Source organism: Artemia sp. Qi Xiang Cuo, chromosome 1, assembly GCF_049724085.1.
Source record: "Artemia sp. Qi Xiang Cuo chromosome 1, ASM4972408v1, whole genome shotgun sequence".
NCBI classification, from domain to species: domain Eukaryota; kingdom Metazoa; phylum Arthropoda; class Branchiopoda; order Anostraca; family Artemiidae; genus Artemia; species Artemia sp. Qi Xiang Cuo.
The window spans coordinates 74,379,178-74,398,684 of NC_142794.1; the positions used below are offsets into that span (position 1 = coordinate 74,379,178).

The 19,507-nt window shown below is 39.1% G+C and overlaps 1 protein-coding gene across 1 annotated transcript in view; it reads right to left on the reverse strand.

The window, feature by feature from the left end:
* The window catches only part of Coprox (oxygen-dependent coproporphyrinogen-III oxidase), an 82,157-nt gene that overhangs the window by 36,695 nt on the left and 25,955 nt on the right, over nucleotides 1-19,507 (reverse strand). The window contains exons 4-6 of the mRNA XM_089091809.1: nucleotides 19,076-19,319; nucleotides 17,621-17,774; nucleotides 15,327-15,428 (exon numbers count right to left, since the gene is read on the reverse strand). Coding sequence (XP_088947935.1) covers nucleotides 15,327-15,428; nucleotides 17,621-17,774; nucleotides 19,076-19,319 — 500 coding nt within the window. The remainder of the gene's footprint in view (nucleotides 1-15,326; nucleotides 15,429-17,620; nucleotides 17,775-19,075; nucleotides 19,320-19,507) is intronic.

A 19,507-nucleotide genomic window follows, 5' to 3' on the forward strand; every position in this document is an offset into this window, starting at 1 on the left:
TATTTTTCGATCCAAAAACAACTAAAGCTTCAGATTTGAACCAGAGTCCATCTCTTGCATTTCATGACAGAAATTCAAAATGAAATTCGAAAAATTAAGAGAATGTAATTGTGACAAGGTAAAGCACAACAAAACACTACTGAAATATTCCAACTCTTGCATTTCAATGAAAGAAATTCAAAACAAACTTCGAAAAATCATGAGAATGTAACTGTGAGAAGGTAAAGCACAACAAGTCACTACTGAAATATTCCAACTCTTGCATTTCACGACAGAAATTCAAAATGAAATTTGAAAAATTAAGAAAATGTAACTGTGATAAGGTAAAGCACAACAAAACACTACTGAAATATTCCAACTCTTTCATTTCAATGAAAGAAATTCAAAATGAACTTCGAAAAATCATGAGAATGTAACTGTGACAAGGTAAAGCACAACAAGTCACTACTGAAATATTCCAACTCTTGCATTTCAATGAAAGAAATCCAAAATGAACTATGGAAATCAACAGAATGTAACTGTGACAAGGTAAAGCACAACAAAAAACTACTGAAATATTCCAACTCTTGCATATCACGAAAGAAATTCAAAATGAACTTCAAAAAATCAAGAAAATGTAACTGTGACAAGGTAAAGCACAACAAGTCACTACTGAAACATTCCAACTCTTGCATTTCAACGAAAGAAATCCAAAATGAACTTTGAAAAATCATGAGAATGTAGCTGTGACAAGGAAAACCACGACAAGACAATACTGAAATATTCCAAATCTTACACTTTTCGAAAGAAAATTCAAAATGAACTTTGAAAAATTAAGAGAATGTAACTGTGACAAGGTAAAGCAAAACAAAACACAATTGAAATATTCCAACTCTTTCATTTCAATTAAAGAAATTCAAAATAAAATATGAAAATCAACAGAACGTAACTGTGTCAAGGTAAAACACAACAAAACACTACTGAAACATTCCAACTCTTGCATTTTACGAGAGAAATTCAAAATGAACTTCGAAAAATCAAGAGAATGTAACTGTGACAAGGTAAAGCACAACAAGTCACTACTGAAGTATTCCAACTCTTGCATTTTACGACAGAAATTCAAAATGAACTTCGAAAATTAAGAGAATGTAACTGTGACAAGGTAAAGCGCAACAAGTCAGTACTGAAATACTCCAACTCGTGCATTTCACGACAGAAATTCAAAATGAACTTTGAAAAATCATGAAAATGTAGCTGTGACAAAGTAAACCACGACAAGATACAACTGGAATATTCCCATTCTTACATTTCACGAAAGAAATTCAAAATGAACTTTGAAAAATTAAGAGAATGTAACTGTGACAAGGTAAAGCACAACAAAAGACTAGTGAAATATTCCAAATCTTGCATTTCAATGAACTAATTTCAAAATTAAATATTAAAATCAATAGAATGTAACTGTGACAAGTTAAAGCACAATAAGACACTACTGAAATATTCCAACTCTCGCATTTCATGACAAAAATTCAGATTGTAATACGAAAAATGAACAGAATGTATCTCTGGCAAGGTAAAGCACAAGAAGTCACTACTGAAATATTCCAACTCTTGCATTTCACGACAGAAATTCAAAATGAACTTTGAAAAATCATGAGAATGTAGCTGTGAGAAGGTAAACCACGACAAGACACTACTGAAATATTCCAATTCTCTGAGCCTTCCCCTTGAGGCAGATCCCGTTTATTTTCGATTCTGAGTATTTTTGGTTTTCCCTCCAAAATTGACTCCCCCACGCCCCGGCCCTCAGAAATGGAGGAAGGAGGGGCCTCTGGGCCTTGCCCGTGAGGCATATCCCAATTATTTTCTGTTTTGAGCATTTTTGTTTTTCCCTCCAAATTTGACTCCCCCCCTCCCCTGCCCTCATAAATGTAGGAAGGAGGGGTCTCTGAGCCTTGCCCTTGAGGCAGATTCCCTTTATTGTCGATTCTGAGCATTTTTGGTTTTCCCTCCAAAATTGACCCTCCCCCCTCCCCTGCCCTCAGAAATTGGGGAACGAAGGGCCTCTGAGCCTTGGCCTTGAGGCAGATCCCATTTTTTCTAATTCTGAGCATTTTTAGTTTTCCCTCCAAAATTGACCCTCCCCTGCCCTCAGAAATGGGGGAAGGAAGGGCCTCTGAGCCTTGCCCTTGAGGCAGATCCTGTTTATTTTCGATTCTGAGTAAATTTGGTTTTCCTTCCAAAATTGACCCTCCCCCTCCCCCCTCCTCTGCCCTCAGAAATGGGGGAATGAAGGGCCTCTGAGCCTTCCCCTTGAGGCAGATCCCATTTATTTTCGATTCTGAGCATTTTTGATTTTCCCTCCAAAATTGACACATCGGAGAGGTAAAGCTAGGTCAACTCACAATGTCATTCTATCGTCGTTAGTCATTTTCATAGACTGATGTTGTTTCAAATTTATAACAAATTAACTGAGTTAAAAACCCCTTCGGGGTTACCTTAACTGTTAATCAGTTTAATCCTTTTTTGTCCCCACCTTCATACAATCACTAATTAGAATCATTCACACTCCTATTATTCAAAACATTAACTAATATCGTTCAAAGTGTCCAATTTGCGAATTCCTTATAACTTTTTGCAAAAATTTCAAATACTCACTCTCTTTGTAAAACTAAACCAGACTATACCCACCAAACCAGACTATACCCACCAAACCAGATTATACCCACCAAACCAGTCTTGCTATAGAAGGAAGGAACGTAAAGTCTCCAAATGCATAGGTACATTCTCTGGAAAGGTGCCATGGAACGTAAAGGCCCTGAAACTTATAGTTGACCCAGAAACTTGTCTGCTTGGCCCAGAAACATGCCTGGTTGGCCCGGAAACTTGTCTGGTAGGCTTTGTATAATTCCATATTCAATTGACAACAATAGCAATAACTAGTCTGGTAATCTGCCATGGAAAGGTGCCAGGGAATGTAAAGGCTGCAAATAACACAGGATGGAACATAACCTACGCAAAGTATAACCTAGATTACTACTGAGGTAGAAATTGACCTTTCTTTATTTCTGAGAATATTTCTGGTCTAAGCCGTTATTAGGGTAGTAAAAAGTAACATTAGACCCCAAAACAAGTAGAATTCACTGTGTATAGACGGGGGACCGTCCCCTTCTCATCCCAAACCTCCCCCCTGTGATAATAGAAACTTCGAAGGATTGAACTTCGAAGGAAACTTCGAAAATTGAGAGTTCTAGTCCTTTTCTTAAAGTCAAAAGTGATTGGTGACCATCCAGCCCCTTTCATAGAACCATTTTTTATACCTGGTCCTTTCGTTACCCGTTAAGACATCTGATCGACATTTTGAGGTACCTATTTTGAACTTTCTCTGTTACTGCTCTATTTTGCGTAATGAGGAATTTTCCATGGGAGAGGTTTTCCGGGAGGGGCAACACGCTGGCCCCCCTGGCCACTAATTCATGTAGATGATAACAAAGAAATGATTACAAGCAATATTTCCAACTTTCTAGGAAATTTTTGCCACTGTTTCTGTGGCACTCTGCATCAGTCTGTGGCACTGTGGTAGTAAATGCATCCGAAGTTCAAATGAAAACAATTCATACCCATTAAGAAACTGGTGGCCATAGAAACTTCAGAGGATGCTCATTTTATTGGAAAATTTGAGTTCTAGTCCTCTTTCTAAAATCGAAAATGATTAAGAGACCAACCAGCCCCTGTCCTAGAACCATTTTTGACATCTGGTCACTTTGTTACCCCTTAGGATACCTGAACGACATTTTGAGGTACCTAGTTTGTACTTACTTTGTGACTATTCAATTTTGAGTAAGGGAGAATTTTTCTTGGGGAGGGGAGGCTATCAGATAGAGGAATTTTCCAATGGGAAGTTTTCCGTGGGGAGATTTTCCAGGGAAGAACCCCAGCCCCCCTGGTCTCTAATCATGAAAATGAAAAACAAAGAAACGGTAGCGAGCAAAACCTAAAACTTAGTACGAAAGAGTCTCTGACACTATGGTAGTACATGCGTCCAAAGCTCCGAGAGGAAACAATTCATATCCCCTAAGACCCGAAGAAACCTAGACCTAACACTTTTCAAAAGCTTGGAAATAATAATACTACTACTACTAACAACTCACTGCAGCACCAAACCGCCAGAGGCCAATACAAATATGCACGTTACTCTTCCATCCAATCTACAGTCTCCCTCTTTACACCCTCCCAAGAGGTCTGCATTTTCCTTAGATCCTACCTTACGACATCCTCCCAACCTATCCGGGGACGACCAGTTTTACGTTAGACCCTTTGAGGTTGGCAAACCAGGACGACCTTTTGCAATCCGTCATCCTTCATTCCATGAACATGTCCTAGCCATCTCAATCTTTCACTAATTACAACCCTAGAGAACAGGATTGAACCACATTTCTCGTACAGCTTACTCTTTGAGATACGGTCAGGCAGTCAGGTACACAAACAATATGTAGGCAATTTCTCTGGAAAACATCTAGCAAAGTCTCCTCTGTTTTCCAGAATGCCTATGCTTCAAGCCATATTTGACCACTGTCATCATTGTAGCTTTCAATATTCTAATCTTAGTTCACAGACTTATCTTCCTATCCTTCCAAACTTTATTCAATAGTTAAAAACGCCCTGGGACTTGGCTATTCTACTTTTAACATCTTCACAGCACCTACCGTTTCAACTAATAATACTACGTAGGTAAGTGAAGCAGTTCACTTGATCGATCTTATCGTTACCAAGCATTACCTCTTCATGAACTTATTCTTAGTCTTAGCGACTTAGTCTTCATAACGTTAATTTTAGAACCTGTTCTTGTACCATGAACTCGCTAAATCTCTAAAATTGCATTAATTTTGGTAACATTTAATGCAGAATGCTTAAATCATCGATATATTTAAATCTGAGATAGTTTTATTTCACTAATTAGTTCCTTGGTCGTCCATTGTCTTTACTGAACTCCTTAGGACAAAGTCTATCGAAAGGATCCGTATAAATGAAGATATGACGTAACCCTGCTTAACTCCTGATTTAATACAAAGCCAACTACTAAAATCATTTCCTACCTTAAACGCAGCACTGTTACTCTTGTGCATAGCTCTAATTACTGTAATCTTTTAATTCATTAGAGGGGGTGTTAATTAAAATCGCAAGATATTTCCCCTTTTTCCCAAACTATATTCATTAGCTTCAGTAACTTATCTCTAACTTCATAGCCCCCATATTAAAAAAAAACTCCTTAGCCACACTATCAGCACCTGGGGCCATATTATTTTTTAATCCTTTTAGTAGGGCCTTTAGTTTTCCATAAAAAAAATATATTACTTCGCATCCAAAGCGCCACAAACCTTTTCGTTCTTTTCCATATCTTTTCCTGTAACTCTATCACAGCTTAGCAAATTCTCTAAATGTTCTGCCCATCTCTATTTAACTCTTTCCTTCTCACAAACTGTGACCCCTTTCCTATCTTTAACTGGGACAAGTCCCAGTTGACTATTCCCTCTCAACTTACTAACATGCCAGCACAGTATTTTACTGTTATGCCGTCTGACTGCATCTTCCAGATCTTCAGTAATTTTATCCATGGCCTCCACTTCGCGCCTCCTTAATTTAGATTTTAATGCTTTCTCTACTTTCTTTGCATCCTTCTTATTTTCAAATGATCTATCACTCAAATAATTATTGCACAAGTCCTTCCTCCTAAACATAAAATATTAAGCGTAAAGCATTTGTAAAAATAAAGAAGGTTACAAATGGAAACTCAAAGAGAATTCGACACTGATAGGAGATTAAGACACGGGATGTCTTTAATTGGTTTCTATCTCCCTTTAAATGTAGAATACATCATCGGTACTTATGTGTTAGCCCGAAAACACTCCAGAAATTGAATCTGCAAGATCAGACAATAACCGGTTTTCAGATGTCTCTATACAGAGACAATTAACTTAGTTGAAATCTACGTTGTAGGTATATTTTTATTGAATATTTAATATATAGAGATCAAGGGCGGATCCAGGATTTTTTTCGGGAGGGGGGGGGTTACTAATTTTTGACCATTTCGGGGGGGGGGTTACTAATTTTTGACTCAGTTTTCGACTAATTTTACTGATTTTTACCTAGGTTTTACTAATTTTCGACTTATTTTCGACTCGGTCAAAAATTTCGGGGGGGGGGGGGGGGTTAAAAACGGGTAACCCCCCCGGGATACGGCCTTGATATAGATGGTATTTTGGTTGAGTTAGGTTAGGTATTTAATATGATGCGTTCTCTGCGGTATCCCTTCCATAATTCTTTGTTGTAGTTTCCATACCTTTGTTTCTAAACTATTATATTTTCATCATATTTTAGGATACATCATTAGGAACAACCTAACTTCATTTCTTGAGTGTTGTCGGGCTAACACGTAAGCACCGCAGCATCAATTGAAAAATAAATTGTATTTAGACATTTGAAAATCTTTGGGTAATGCAATAAGTGGCGAAAACTTATTATCTTACTTTTGGGCATAATAGAGACGAGTGTTTTCTTAGATTAATTAAAAAAACCTTTTCCACAAAATAAGTTTTTCAAAGAAAAGTAAAGAACTCCATTAAACAAAAAATGAGCAAAAATAAAATCGAATAGTCTACCAAGCGTGAAAATACCACAAATCAGCATCGATAAATAAACGAAACCCAAAACGAACAGAAATTACAATAAATAACCGAGTCAAACTCAAAATGAGCAGAAATTAACATAAGTTGGGCTCAAAACCCCTATGCCTTCCCAAGGCCAGAACATAATTTGCACTTTACTGAAAAAAAACGTAAATATTTTTACTTTTATAACTTTAATAAATCAAATAATATTAACATTTTGATTACTAAATCAATCAGTATATGTATATTAAAATGACAATGAACATTCATTTGTATTTTTTTCAGTAAAGTGAAAATTATGTTCTGGCCTTGGGAAGGCATAGGGGTTTTGAGCCCAACTTATGTTAATTTCTGCTCGTTTTTGAGTTTGACTCTGTTATTTATTGTAGTTTCTGTTCGTTTTGGGTTTCATTAATTTATCGATGCTGATTTGTGGTAGTTTCACGCGTGGTAGATTATTCGATTTTATTTTTGATAATTTTTGCTTAATGGAGTTCTTTACTTTTCTTTCAAAAACTTATTTTGTGGAAATTTTTTTAATTAATTTCTGTTCGTTTTATATTGACATAGTCTTTTCAGGGAAAAAGAAAATAATACTTTAAATCTTTTCGTTTTTTTAAGACTTTATTGTTTGGTCTGCTATTTGAATGCTGGAGAAAAATTTTCAGCAATTTTTAACAACATACACCCTTTTAAAAATCTGGACACAAATAGTAGTGTTTAATTTAGTTTCACACCTCTTCTAGTTGACCTGAAATGGAAAATTTGATACCATTCACAAAAAAAATCTGTTTACTTTCTTTGATAGCTTGGATACACTTACGCTATTTTGATTTGGTTAAATTTTAGGAGCAGAAACAGCCCCAAAAGTTTGAAGATAATACCCTCAGTCGTTCTTGGTATACTGCTGAGATGCCTTATTGAGAATGAACATTAACATAGTGCATTTTGATTTAATCTTATGGCAACATTTAGTTTTTAAACATAAAGGCAAATGGGAGGGTGGGCGTGGGAAGGGGATTAGTTTCCCTCCAGTCACTTTCGACTATTAAAAAGGGCATCAGCCCTTTTTATTTTCAATCGAATGAGCCCTTTTCGAAGTTCCTACGACAACTCCTTCGATATAAAGTGCCCTGGTCTAATCTAAACAACAACAACAACAAAAATAAGTAATACTTTATACCCACATCGATCTTTACTATAAAAATGTCAAGCCTTCCAATCGCTTTCGACTATAAAAAGGGCACTAGGCCTTTCGATTTCCAATCGAATAAGCCCTTTTTGAGTTTCTACGACAACACTTTCTATAAACACCTTACATGCTCCCAGGGCATAAATTACAACCCTTACCCTAAGGGATGTGAGGGCGGTTGTCATCCTCTAAGACCTAATTTCCAGAACATTCAACTACGGTAAAAAAATTGGCTATCTCAAAATTTTGATTAGATGTGTTTGGGAAAATGGTGGGCATGAGAGGGGCGTTAGTCGCTCTCCAACCAATTTCAACTATTAAAAAACGCACTAGCCCTTTCAATTTTCAATCAAATGAGCCCTTATGAAGTTTTTACGACAACACTTTCAATAAAAACCTTATATACACCCAGGGCATAACTTACAACCCATGCCCTGAAGGGCTGAGGGGGGGGGGGGTTGTCATCCTCAGAGACCAAATTTCCAGAACTTTTTGCAACGTTGAACAAAATGACTGTCTCAAAATTTTGATTGGATGTGTTTGGGGGACGAGTAGGCGTGAGAGGGGTGATAGTTACCCTCCAATCATTTTCAACTATTAAAAAGGGCACTAGCCCTCTCAATTTCCAATTGAATGAGCCCCTTTTGAAGTTTTTACGACAACTCTATCTATAAAAACCTTAAATGCCCCCAGGGCATAACTTACAACCTTTGCCCTGGGGGTTCTGGGGGGTTTGTCATCCTCAAATACATAATTTCAAGAACTTTCAATTACGTTGAACAAAATGGCTATCTCTAAACTTTGATTGAATGTGTTTGGGGAAATGATGGGCGTGAGAGGGGGGTTAATTACTCTCCACTCACTTTCGACTATTAGAAAGGGCAATTTCAATTTCCAATCAAATGAGCCCCTTTTGAAATTTCTACAGTAACTTTCTATATAAACCTTATATGCCACCAGGGCAAACTTACAACCCTTGCACTGAGGGCTCTGATGGGGCTATCATCCTCAAAGAACTAATTTCCAGAACTTTCAACTAAGTTGAACAAAGTGGGTTTCTCAGAATATTGATTTAATATGTTGGGGAAAATGGTTGGCGTGAGAGGCGGGTTAGTTGCCCTTCAATCACTTTCGACTATTAAAAAAGCACTACCCCTTTCAATTTCCAATCAAATGAGCCCTTTTTCAAGTTTCTACAACAAAGATTTCAATAAAAACTTATATGCCTCCAGGGAATAACTTATAACCCTTGCCCTGAAGACTGTGGGGGGGGGGGGGTGTTCTAATCAAAGGTATAATTTTCTTAACTTTAAACTGCGTGGAACAAAATGGCTATCTCAAAATTTGGATTGGATGTTTTTGGGGAAATGGTGGGCATGGAAGGGGTGTTAGTTGCCTTCAAATCACTTTCAAATATTAAAAAGGGAACTAGCCATTTCAATATCCAATCGAATGAGTCATTTTTGAAGTTTCTACGACAACGCGTTATATAAAACCTTATATGCCCCAGCGCATAACTTACAACCCATGCCCTGAGGGCTGGGGGGGGGTGTCATGCTCAAAGACCTAATTTCCAGAACTTTCTGCAACGTTGAACCAAATGGCTATCTGAAAATTTTGATTGGATGTGTTTGGGAGAAAGGTGGGCGTGAGAGGGGGGTTAGTTACCCTCCAATCACATTCAACTATTAAAACGGGCACTAGCCCTCTCAATTTCCAATTGAATGAGCCCTTTTTGAAGTTTTTACGACAACTCTATCTATAAAAACATTATATGCCCCCAAGGCTTAACTTACAACCTTTGCCCTGGGGGCTCTGGGGGGTTTGTTATCTTTAAATACAAAATTTCCAGAAATTTCAACTACGTTGAATATGATGGCTATATCTAAACTTTGATTGGATGTGTTTGGGGAACTGGTGGGCGTGAGACGGGGGTTAATTACTCTCCACTCACTTTTGACTATTAAAAAGGGCAATTTCAATTTCCAATCAAATGAGCACTTTTTGAAATTTCTACAACAACTTTCTATATAAACCTCATATGCCCCCAGGACATAAATGATAACCCTTGCAATGAGGGCTCTGAGGGGGTTATCATCCTAAAAGACTTAATTTTCAAAAGTTTCGACAACGTTGAACAAAATGGATATCTCCAAATTTTGATTGGATGTGTTTGGGAAAATTGTGGGCGTGAGAGGGAGGTTAGTTACCCTTCAATCACTTCCGACTATTAAAAGGGCACTAGACCTTTCAATTTCCAATCGAATGAGCCCTTTTTCAAGTTTCTACGACAAAGATTTAAAAAAAACTTATATGCCTCCAGGGATTAACTTATAACCCTTGCCCTGAAGACTGTGAGGGGAGTGTTCTAATCAAATATGTAATTTCCTGAACATTTAACTGCGTGGAACAAAATGGCAGTCTCAAAACTTTGATTGGATGTTTTTTGGGAAAATGATGGGCGTGGAAGAGATGTTAATTGCCTTACAATCTCTTTCGACTATGAATAAGGGTACTAGCCCTCTCAATTCCTAATTGAATGAGCCTTTTTTGTAGTTTCTACGACAACACTTTCTATAAGAACCTTATATGCCCCCAGGGCTTAACTTACAACCCTTGCCCTGAAGGCTGTGGGGGATCGTCCTCCTCAAAAACATAATTTCTATCGGGAAATCAACTACGCTGAACAAAATGGCTATTTCAAAATTTTGATTGGATATGTTTCGGGAAATGCTGGGGCGTGGATGGGGGGAGGTTAGTTGCCTCCCAATTACTTTCGACTATTAAAAAGGACACAAGCCACTCCAATTTCCAATTGAATGAGCACTTTTCGAAGTTTCTACGATAACTTCTTCGATACGAAGTACCCTGCTCTAAAGGAAAAAATAATAAATAATACTTTGTGCCAACATCGTTCTTATATACCCTCAGGGCATAACTTACAACTCTTGCCCCGAAGGTTGTGGGGGAGTTTCTTCCTCAAAAACAAATTTTCGATCTGAAGTTCAACTGCATTGAACATAATTGCCATGTCACAATTTTTATTGGAGGTGCTTGGAGACATGATGGGCGTGGGGGAGGGCTAGTTGCCCTCCAATCACTTTCGACTATTAAAAAGGGCACTAGCCCTTTGAATTCCCAATCGAATGAGACCTTTTCGAAGTTTCTAAGACAACTCCTTCGATACGAAGTGCCCGGATATGGAAACAAAAAATAAATAATACATTGTGCCAACATCATTCTTTACTAAGGCAGCGCTATTGCGCTGTCTATGATACTGCCAATCAGGTATCCCATAATTAGTTTAGATTTCCTGAAATTTTACAAGAATACAAAGGCATTAGACAAGAAAAACACTACCTTCCTTGTCGAGTAAAATTAATCATGGAATATGATTTTAAAAATCGACTTTAATTATTTTCGATTTTTCTATTACTAAATAACACAATGTCAGTAATTACCAATTTTTTTTTAACATTGAATATAAGTCTAAATTCTATAGAGGAAAAAAAGAGCAAACATCCTATAGAGCCATTGGAGGCACATAGGGCGTCGAATCGACGCATCAGTTGCTGGAACTTCTGTTTATACCTACAAGTAGCATGGCTATCGCCCAACTTTAGTGCAGAGGGGATTGATCCCTCTGCCCCGTACTGTCAAGCGGAGCATCAATCTATTGTGCTACCTCAAGGTTATTTTAGAGAATAAGTACGCGAAAATGCAATAAAAAAAAACTTGATATTGTATCTTTGTTTTACTGTTATACTATTGTTGAGCTAAAGTCTTTAAAGATTTGTTAACCATCTCTGCCAACAAAGAAAAGACGCATCACTCAAACTAACAACATTTGACGTTTATAGTTTCCTCAGGTCTTCAACCCTTCCCCCACACGTTTTTCGGTTCCCGATTATTGAAAGTACTACTTGATGGTGAGTTAATCTAACCTTTTCCCGTTCTTTTTCAGCTCTTATTTCCGTTATTCATCGGTTTTACCTTTTCTACTTTTAAAAATAAAATTTTAACGGTTCTACATTGAAAGTTTATATGTCAGCTATCAGTTTAAGCAGATGAAAAATAGATTTCAAATTAAAAAAATGAAAATGTCTAAAGTTCTAAAAGTGATAAGGTATTTGCAAGACAGTAAAAACGGCATAAAGTTCAATTACATAGGAGCAGGACGCTACTATTAAAAGTATAACAAGGAATTGTCATAAAGAAACGGTAAATAAAAAGTAATAAACATTAAAGGAAAAAAACCGACACGTGACTGACAACACGTTGTGACCAGAAGCAATAACATCATTTGCCAGATGGAACATGTTTCCGAGAACTTGCTTATCTCTCAAATTCTTGTCTCTTAATACATAAAAGATTAAAAAAGGCGCTAAATAAATTATAGCATTTTACAACTTAACAGCTAAAAATGAAAATACTGAAACAAAATGTGTTTCTATTTGACGGAAGAACTAAAATAGTTTACGTTGATAGGACTAATTTATGAGTCACAAAGAATAACCCTAACCAATATTTGCGGACATTGTGTCTAGGATAGAATAACAATTTAACCATTCAATCAGCTATTTTCCTGATTTGCTACAGTAAGATTAAGAAATTACAGCCACATGAATTATTCCATCTTTGAAAATGTAAAAAACAAAATATTATTTTCTTTTTGTGAAGCTTCTACTAAAACACTTTCTTTCACGGCGAGTCTTAAGCAAAACTAGGAGAACTTTTATAGTCAAAAATTAGGTCCCTTGCAAACTTCGCACGGACTGCTGTTTGACACAAAAGAGCAATTCCAATGCAAATAGGCGCAAGATCTCCAATAGACTCACCTACCAACAAGGAGTCTAACTAATCATCGCAAATCAGAATTTTTCAGCCAAAAAAAGTACATTTGAATGTTCATGCAGAATCATGATAAAAAAAAATTCTTAAAAATACACGAAAGAAATAAAAAATAAAAATAAGAACGGAAATGTGACGTTGCGAGAAGTCAGTGGTTATATGGGTGGTGATACCACTCTGTATTTTCGGGGGCCGATGGCCAGGGTCCGTCAATAAATAGGGCGAAATGCCAAACCTGCCGACCGTAACGAGCAGAGGAAATTCACGCCAGGGAAGATCACGCTATATTTGTGACGGTTGAAGGCACGATCTTCCAAGCAAAGTTGAGAGGATGGTGAACAAATAAAAAAAACGCTATGTGCATTCAGCTTGTCAAAACAGACTTATTAGGTATCTCACGAGAACCGCTTAGTGAAATAACTTGAAAGTTTCAGGGCATTTTGAGGGAGCTGTTGAGCCAACCAAAAGGCAATATGTGCAGACTACTACTATTACTATGGCTATTACGATTACAATTCGGTTTAGACTAAAAATATGTGTTGGACCTCGTCCTGCACTGGTATCCGGGACCATTGGTTTTCCTGAGGACAGAACTGTCACAATGATTTAAAGAATATGAAAATTGGAACTTGGAATGATACGACGTTAAAAATAACTATCATATCGACATTTTGACTGACGAATTCAGACGATTCGAATAGGACTTATTAGGAGTTTCATCAAACTCATATCCCATGGGTGGGAAGCATGAAATTAGGTGATATGGATTTACTCAAGCAGGAGGGATGGGTTAAATAGACAGGGAGTAGGGCTAATGATGAAAAAGGAAGCTGCTAAGTCTTGTTTAGACTGGGAAGGTATTAATAATAGAATTCTAATCGCTCATTTTATGACTAAAAAGTTCATGGTATCAGGTATAGTAGTAGATGCCCCTGTAGAACCAACTGACGGAGATACTAGTGACTCAGATGAATTTTATCTACAGTTACAGGAGCAAATAGACAGGGTCCCAGGCAGAAGCATGGTGTTTCTATTAAGAGCTTTGAACACCAAAGTCGGTAGAAATAGGGATAGATGGTATTCAAGCCTAGGTAAATTTGGCGTAGGATGGGAAAACAGTAATGGCTACAGACTGCTGCGGTTTTGTCGGTATAACAACCTTGTTATAATCAATATAGTGTTTGGTCATAAGACGGCCCATAAGTTAAGGTGGCATTCACGTGATGGTAAGACAGCAAACCTTATTATGTTATTGCAGACCGAAGACTGGTAGTATCAATACAAGATACTAGGATGTATAGGAGTGCTGTTATTGATTATAAAAGTAAAGATCACCATCTAGAAGCGACTAGGGTTGATTTAAAGCTAAAATTTTGGAAGGGTAACTACCTCTTGGGAAGTTACAATGTTGGTAGACTCCAGGATTACCATTTCAGAGAAACTTTCAAAGAACACTTGAATACTAAACTAGAGAGTTTAAAATTTGACAATGTAGAAGATGGATGGAATAATTTTAGGAAAACAATTTGTGAAGTTGCTGATGGTGTCTTAGGAACTCAACTAGGAATGCTAGTAAAGATCTTTATGCTCAATAGAGAGGAGAAGTGGCTTGTACAAGAACTATCTGAGTGATAGATCATATAAAAACAAGAGTACTAAAAGAATTAAAAAATAATAAGGCCCCAGGTGCTGATACTGTGGTAAATGAGTTTCTTAAATATGGTGGCTCTGAGGGTAGAAATACGTTACTGAAGATTATGAATAAAATTTTTGAAAAAGGGGAAGTACATAGCGAATTTAGTAAAACCCTAATTAAGCCATTGTATGAGAAAGGTGATAAGAATGAGCGTGGCAATTATCGAGACATTAGCCTGGTCTCTGTAGGTAGCAGATTACTTAGTACGATGATAGTTTTCAGACTAAGAGATGTGGTAGACAAAGTGATAAGAGGAGAACAGTGTGGTTTTAGAGAGGGCAGAGGATGTGTCGACCAAATTTTCACTCTTAGGTTAATAATTGAAAAGTGCCTGAGTTATCAAACACCTTTGGTCCTCAGTTTTATAGATTATGAGGAAGCGTTCGATTCTATTGATAGAGGAGCTTTACCGAAGGTCTTACCCTTATATGGTATACCAGACCAATGCATTAAAGTGAACAGTGCTATGTACGAAAATAATACTGCTGCGGTTGTAAAGATAGTCGCTAGGCTTATGCAAGTTAGATATCAGTGTATTTCTCATATTTAGTGTTTTAATACTTTAAGGGTATATTTTTGGTATGCTTTGTTTTAGTGCAGGTTCTACTTTAAGAGTATATTTTTGGTATGTGTTGTTTTCTGCCTTCTTTTCTCTTCAAGGTAGTGGTTTACCATGACCAAAACCTGCCAGCCAATGAGAGGCTACTTTGGGAGTCATGGAACCAGAATTCTATACTTGGCATCTGGAAGAGAAGAGGGGGAAAAAGACATAACTTGTGGAAATTTGAGCTTTGGGAACCAACAGTGACAAGTGTTAGAGAAACACCGCTGGGAGAGTTCAAGCAACTTCCACCTTTCTATAATATACGATGAGCTGGGAGCGTTTAAAAATAACCTCCACATCAACTGCCGTCGGAGCGTTCTAGTAACCTCCACTAGCCACCTATAGACGGCAAACTTGGAGTGTGCAGCAGCCACCTCCATATCAACTGTACCAGCCAATTCAAGTTGACCATAGCTCGGATTCTCTACAGCTTCAAGAAGACTGTTCACGAGTGTGCATAGTATTGTATTTTGTTTATTTGTTTATTAAAGTAGTTTTAGCACTATTTTGAGTAGATACGAACTCTGCCTACCACGCTACCCGAGGTCTTGTCCTCGTAGAGGCTTGATCCCCCCCCCCCCTCCCCACTGGGGACCAATAAGACGGTATTTCCTTAGAAAAATATCCCACACTTCACACGGTTAAGGTAGGAAATGAGATTAGCAGCTGGTTTCGTATTAAATCAGGATTTAAAAAGGGTTGTGTTCTATCTCCCTTTATATGGATCATTTTGATGGACTTTGTCTTAAGGAGCACAGGAAAGGCATTGGGAGACCACGGAATCAAATGAAGAGGAAAAAATTTCCTAGACCTAGATTATGCTGATGATTTAAGCATACTAGATTAAAGTGTGAGGAAAATGAATGGACTTTCAGAGGTTTTGCGAGTTCAAGGTGCTAGAATAGGTTCGAAAATAAATATTAAGAAGACTAAGTCGCTAAGGCTTAGAATAAGTGAAGATCAAAAGGTGACGTTGCGCAACTAAAAGATTGATCAGGTGGGCAGCTTCACTTACCTTGGTAGTATTCTTAGTAAAGACGGTGGGACCAGTGAAGATGTTAGAAGTAGAATACCCAAGGCTCAGGGTGTTTTTTCAGAGTTGAAAAAAGTTTGGTAGAATAGGAAGATAAGTATGCAAACCAAGATTAGAACATTGGAAGCTATAGTGATGACAGTGATCAATGGTTCTGAAGCATGGGCGCTCCGAAAAGCGGATGAAGATATGCTATATGTTTTCCTCAGAAATTGCCGATTATTCTGGGTACCCGGCTGACTGACCGTATTTCCGACAGTAGGTTGAACGAAAAGTGAGGTTCAATCCCGCTTTCTAGGGATATAATGAGAGAAAGATTGAGATGGCTTGGGCACGATTCTGCGGATGAAGGATGACAGATTGCCGAAGGTTGTCCTTTCGGCAAACCGTCAATGACTAAACGGAAAGCAGGTCGTCCGCGGTTGACGTGGGAGGATGTCATAAAGAAAGATTTAAGGGAAATAGGAACTTCATGGGAGGGTGTAAAGAGGGAGGCTTTGAATAGATTGATTAGGAGGAGCGTTCGTTGCCGTGTTGGCCTCAAGCGGCTTGGTGCTGCGGTGATTTTTAGTAGTAGTAGTAGTACTTACTTTACTTTTTTTTTTACTTTCGGCGGGAACCAGACGATGAACTGTCCTGCCCGACACCAAAGGATCTTGGGATGACTTCCGACGACCACTTGGACCTTTCGGCTGCAGCTTCTCCGGTGATTCTCAGCCAGTCTTTGTCCCATCTCCGACCGTGTCTCCTGAATCCTCCCCACGGTTCCAGGTCCTCCTTGAATTTTCGCCACAGGTTCTTCTTTCGTCCTCCTGGTTTACGTTTCCAGGAGGGGGCTGGTTTGCAGACAAGGAAATCTTGACGTATCGTGCCTTTGGAAGGGTACAATGTATAGCCGAGGAGCTTCAGGTGATATTATTTAATGATAAATATTAGCTCTTCTAATTGGCCACAGCGAATCCTTATTTCATTATTGGAAATTCTGTCCCATCTCTTAATGCGGAGGATGTAACGAAGGCAGCGGTGGTCGAACACGTCCTAAGTTCTCGCATCTTCAGTCTTGATCGGCCATGTCTCGCAAGCATACAGTAGTACTGCTCGAACAGTTGCACCATAGATTCTGACTTTTGTTTTGGTTGAGATCTCCCGTCTGGTCCATAATGCTTTTTTCAGACTAGTAAAGACTCCCCAGGCTTTTGCTATGCGGGCCGAGATATCCTTTTCAGCTCCAACATCTGGTGCTATGATAGAGCCAAGATACTTGAATTCCTCAACCTTTCCTATTGGCTCACCGTCGAGGGTAACTTGGTAAGGAGCAGGTTGGTTGAGAATCAATACTATAGTCTTTGCGCTGCTGATTGCCAGTCCGATGCGCTTTGAGACCTCATAGGTATCGTCGATCATGACTTGTAAGCTGTCGTCGGTAGTTTCTAGCTCAGCAACGTCGTCTGCGAAGTCCAGATCTGTCAGGGGCTGGAGGAAACCAGCTATTTGTCCGAAGACTATTCCGCTGTGGTTTCTCATTGCATTATACATGATCCAGTCTATCGCGTAGTTGAATAATATAGGCAAAAGGGGGCATCCCTGCTTTACCCCAAACTCCACTGGAAACTTAGGAGTGTCATTGCCAAAAACACGGACGCAAGTCTCAGTGTCCTTATACGCACTTTGGAGTATCTCAATGAGCTCCTGTGGTGAACCGTCTTCAGCCATAATTCTCCATAGCTCCTCTCTGATGTGATAATCGAAGGCAGCTACAAAGTCAATAAAGGTGATGAGAAGGGGTAGATGAAACCTACTGTACTGCTGAAGGATGAGGCGAATTGTCAATATCTGTTCTGGACAGCATCTTCCTGGTCTAAAGCCTGCTTGTTCAGGACGGATTAACTTGTCACGTGCGTCTTTGAATCGATTCAGAAGAATGACGCAGAAGATCTTCATGGTATGGTCGATCAGGGAGATACCTCTATAGTTTCCGCAAATGCCCTTATCTCCTTTTTTGTATAGCGGAACGAGGACTGATACTTTCCAGTCTTTTGGGAAGGTCTTCGTCGTCCACACCTGGACAAAAAGGTCGGTTAGGCGGCATAGTAGAGTTGGTGAGGACTTGAACATTTCAGAAGGGATCCCATCCTCTCCAGGAGTTTTATTGTTTTTCATGCACTTCAGCGCTTTTTGTACGTCCGCAATACTTGGCGGATCGAGGTTTATTGCGTAGGGCTCTCTAGCAGCAATCGAGAAGGCAGGTAGATCGCAAGGGGGTTTGACAGGGTTCTGTAGCTCAGAAAAATGCTCTCGCCAGCGTTCCATGCGTCCTTCTTCTGTTCGGATGAGTTCTCCGGACTTATCTTTCAGTGTGTTAACTGCTACAGGAGCTTTTTCTGTCGCTTATTTCAGGAGATTGAACATTTTTCTGCTGTTGTGGCTTTTGGACGCTTGTTCAAACTCATTCACCAGATCTTACCAGTACTGTTCTCTGTCCCGTTTCAGTGACTGTTTAACTACTTTGCGGGCTACTTTTAAGGGTTCTTTTGCACCTCCCACGAGGGGTCGCTTCTTCTCAACTAGTTCTATGGTGTGGTCAGAGATCCAGGCTCGCTGTTTTCGTTTTGTGTGGCCAAGCACCTCCTCAGATATGTCCTGTGTCGCAATTTTTATCTGCGCCCATTCTTCATCGACGAGTGAGAGACGATTCAAGGCTTCGAACCGGTTGCTTAGCTTTAACTCGAAGTCGGCTTTGATTTCCGGGCATCTTAGTTTCGAAACATCGAAGCGCTTCCCTGCCTTCTATCGCTTCTGCCTACTAAGGCGGTGACGGACTTTGCAAGTGAGGAGATAGTGGTCGGATCCATTTAAAGATCCTGTGTCTGCTCCACTGTATACCCGGGCATCTGTGCAGGAGCTCCTCCATCTTCTGCTGACTAAGATGTGGTCAATCTGGGCTGTTGTTACGCCGTCGTTCAAACGCCATGTAACGAGGTGGAGTCTCTTGTGCTCAAAGAGAGTGTTTGTGACGCATAGGTTGTTGTATCTGGCTAGCTGTAAGATCTGTCACCAACGGTGTGGCGGCCAATAACTGCTGCTGTGTCGGGGTCTACCCTGCCAAGCCGGGCGTTCCAGCCTCCAGCTACAAAGAGCATGTCACGCCTTGGTGTCTTGTCGATGATTCTTTGTAGGTCATAATAAAAGGCATCTTTGACAACGTCACTACTGTCCCTTTTCGGAGCGTACACGGCGATTATGGTTATGTGGCTAATGTAGCCTCTCAGTCTGATCATGGCCATCCTTGGTGACACTGACTCCCAAGAGGTGACGCATTATGCAGTAGGACCGTCTATTAGGAACCCAACTCCTTGCTGGCCGGAACCATCATTGGGACCCGAGTTATAGAACTGGAATGAGTCAGATTCGGAAACGGTCAACTTTTTGGACAGAACATCATTAAGTCTCGTTTCTGACAGACAACAAACGTTGATTTTATACTTCT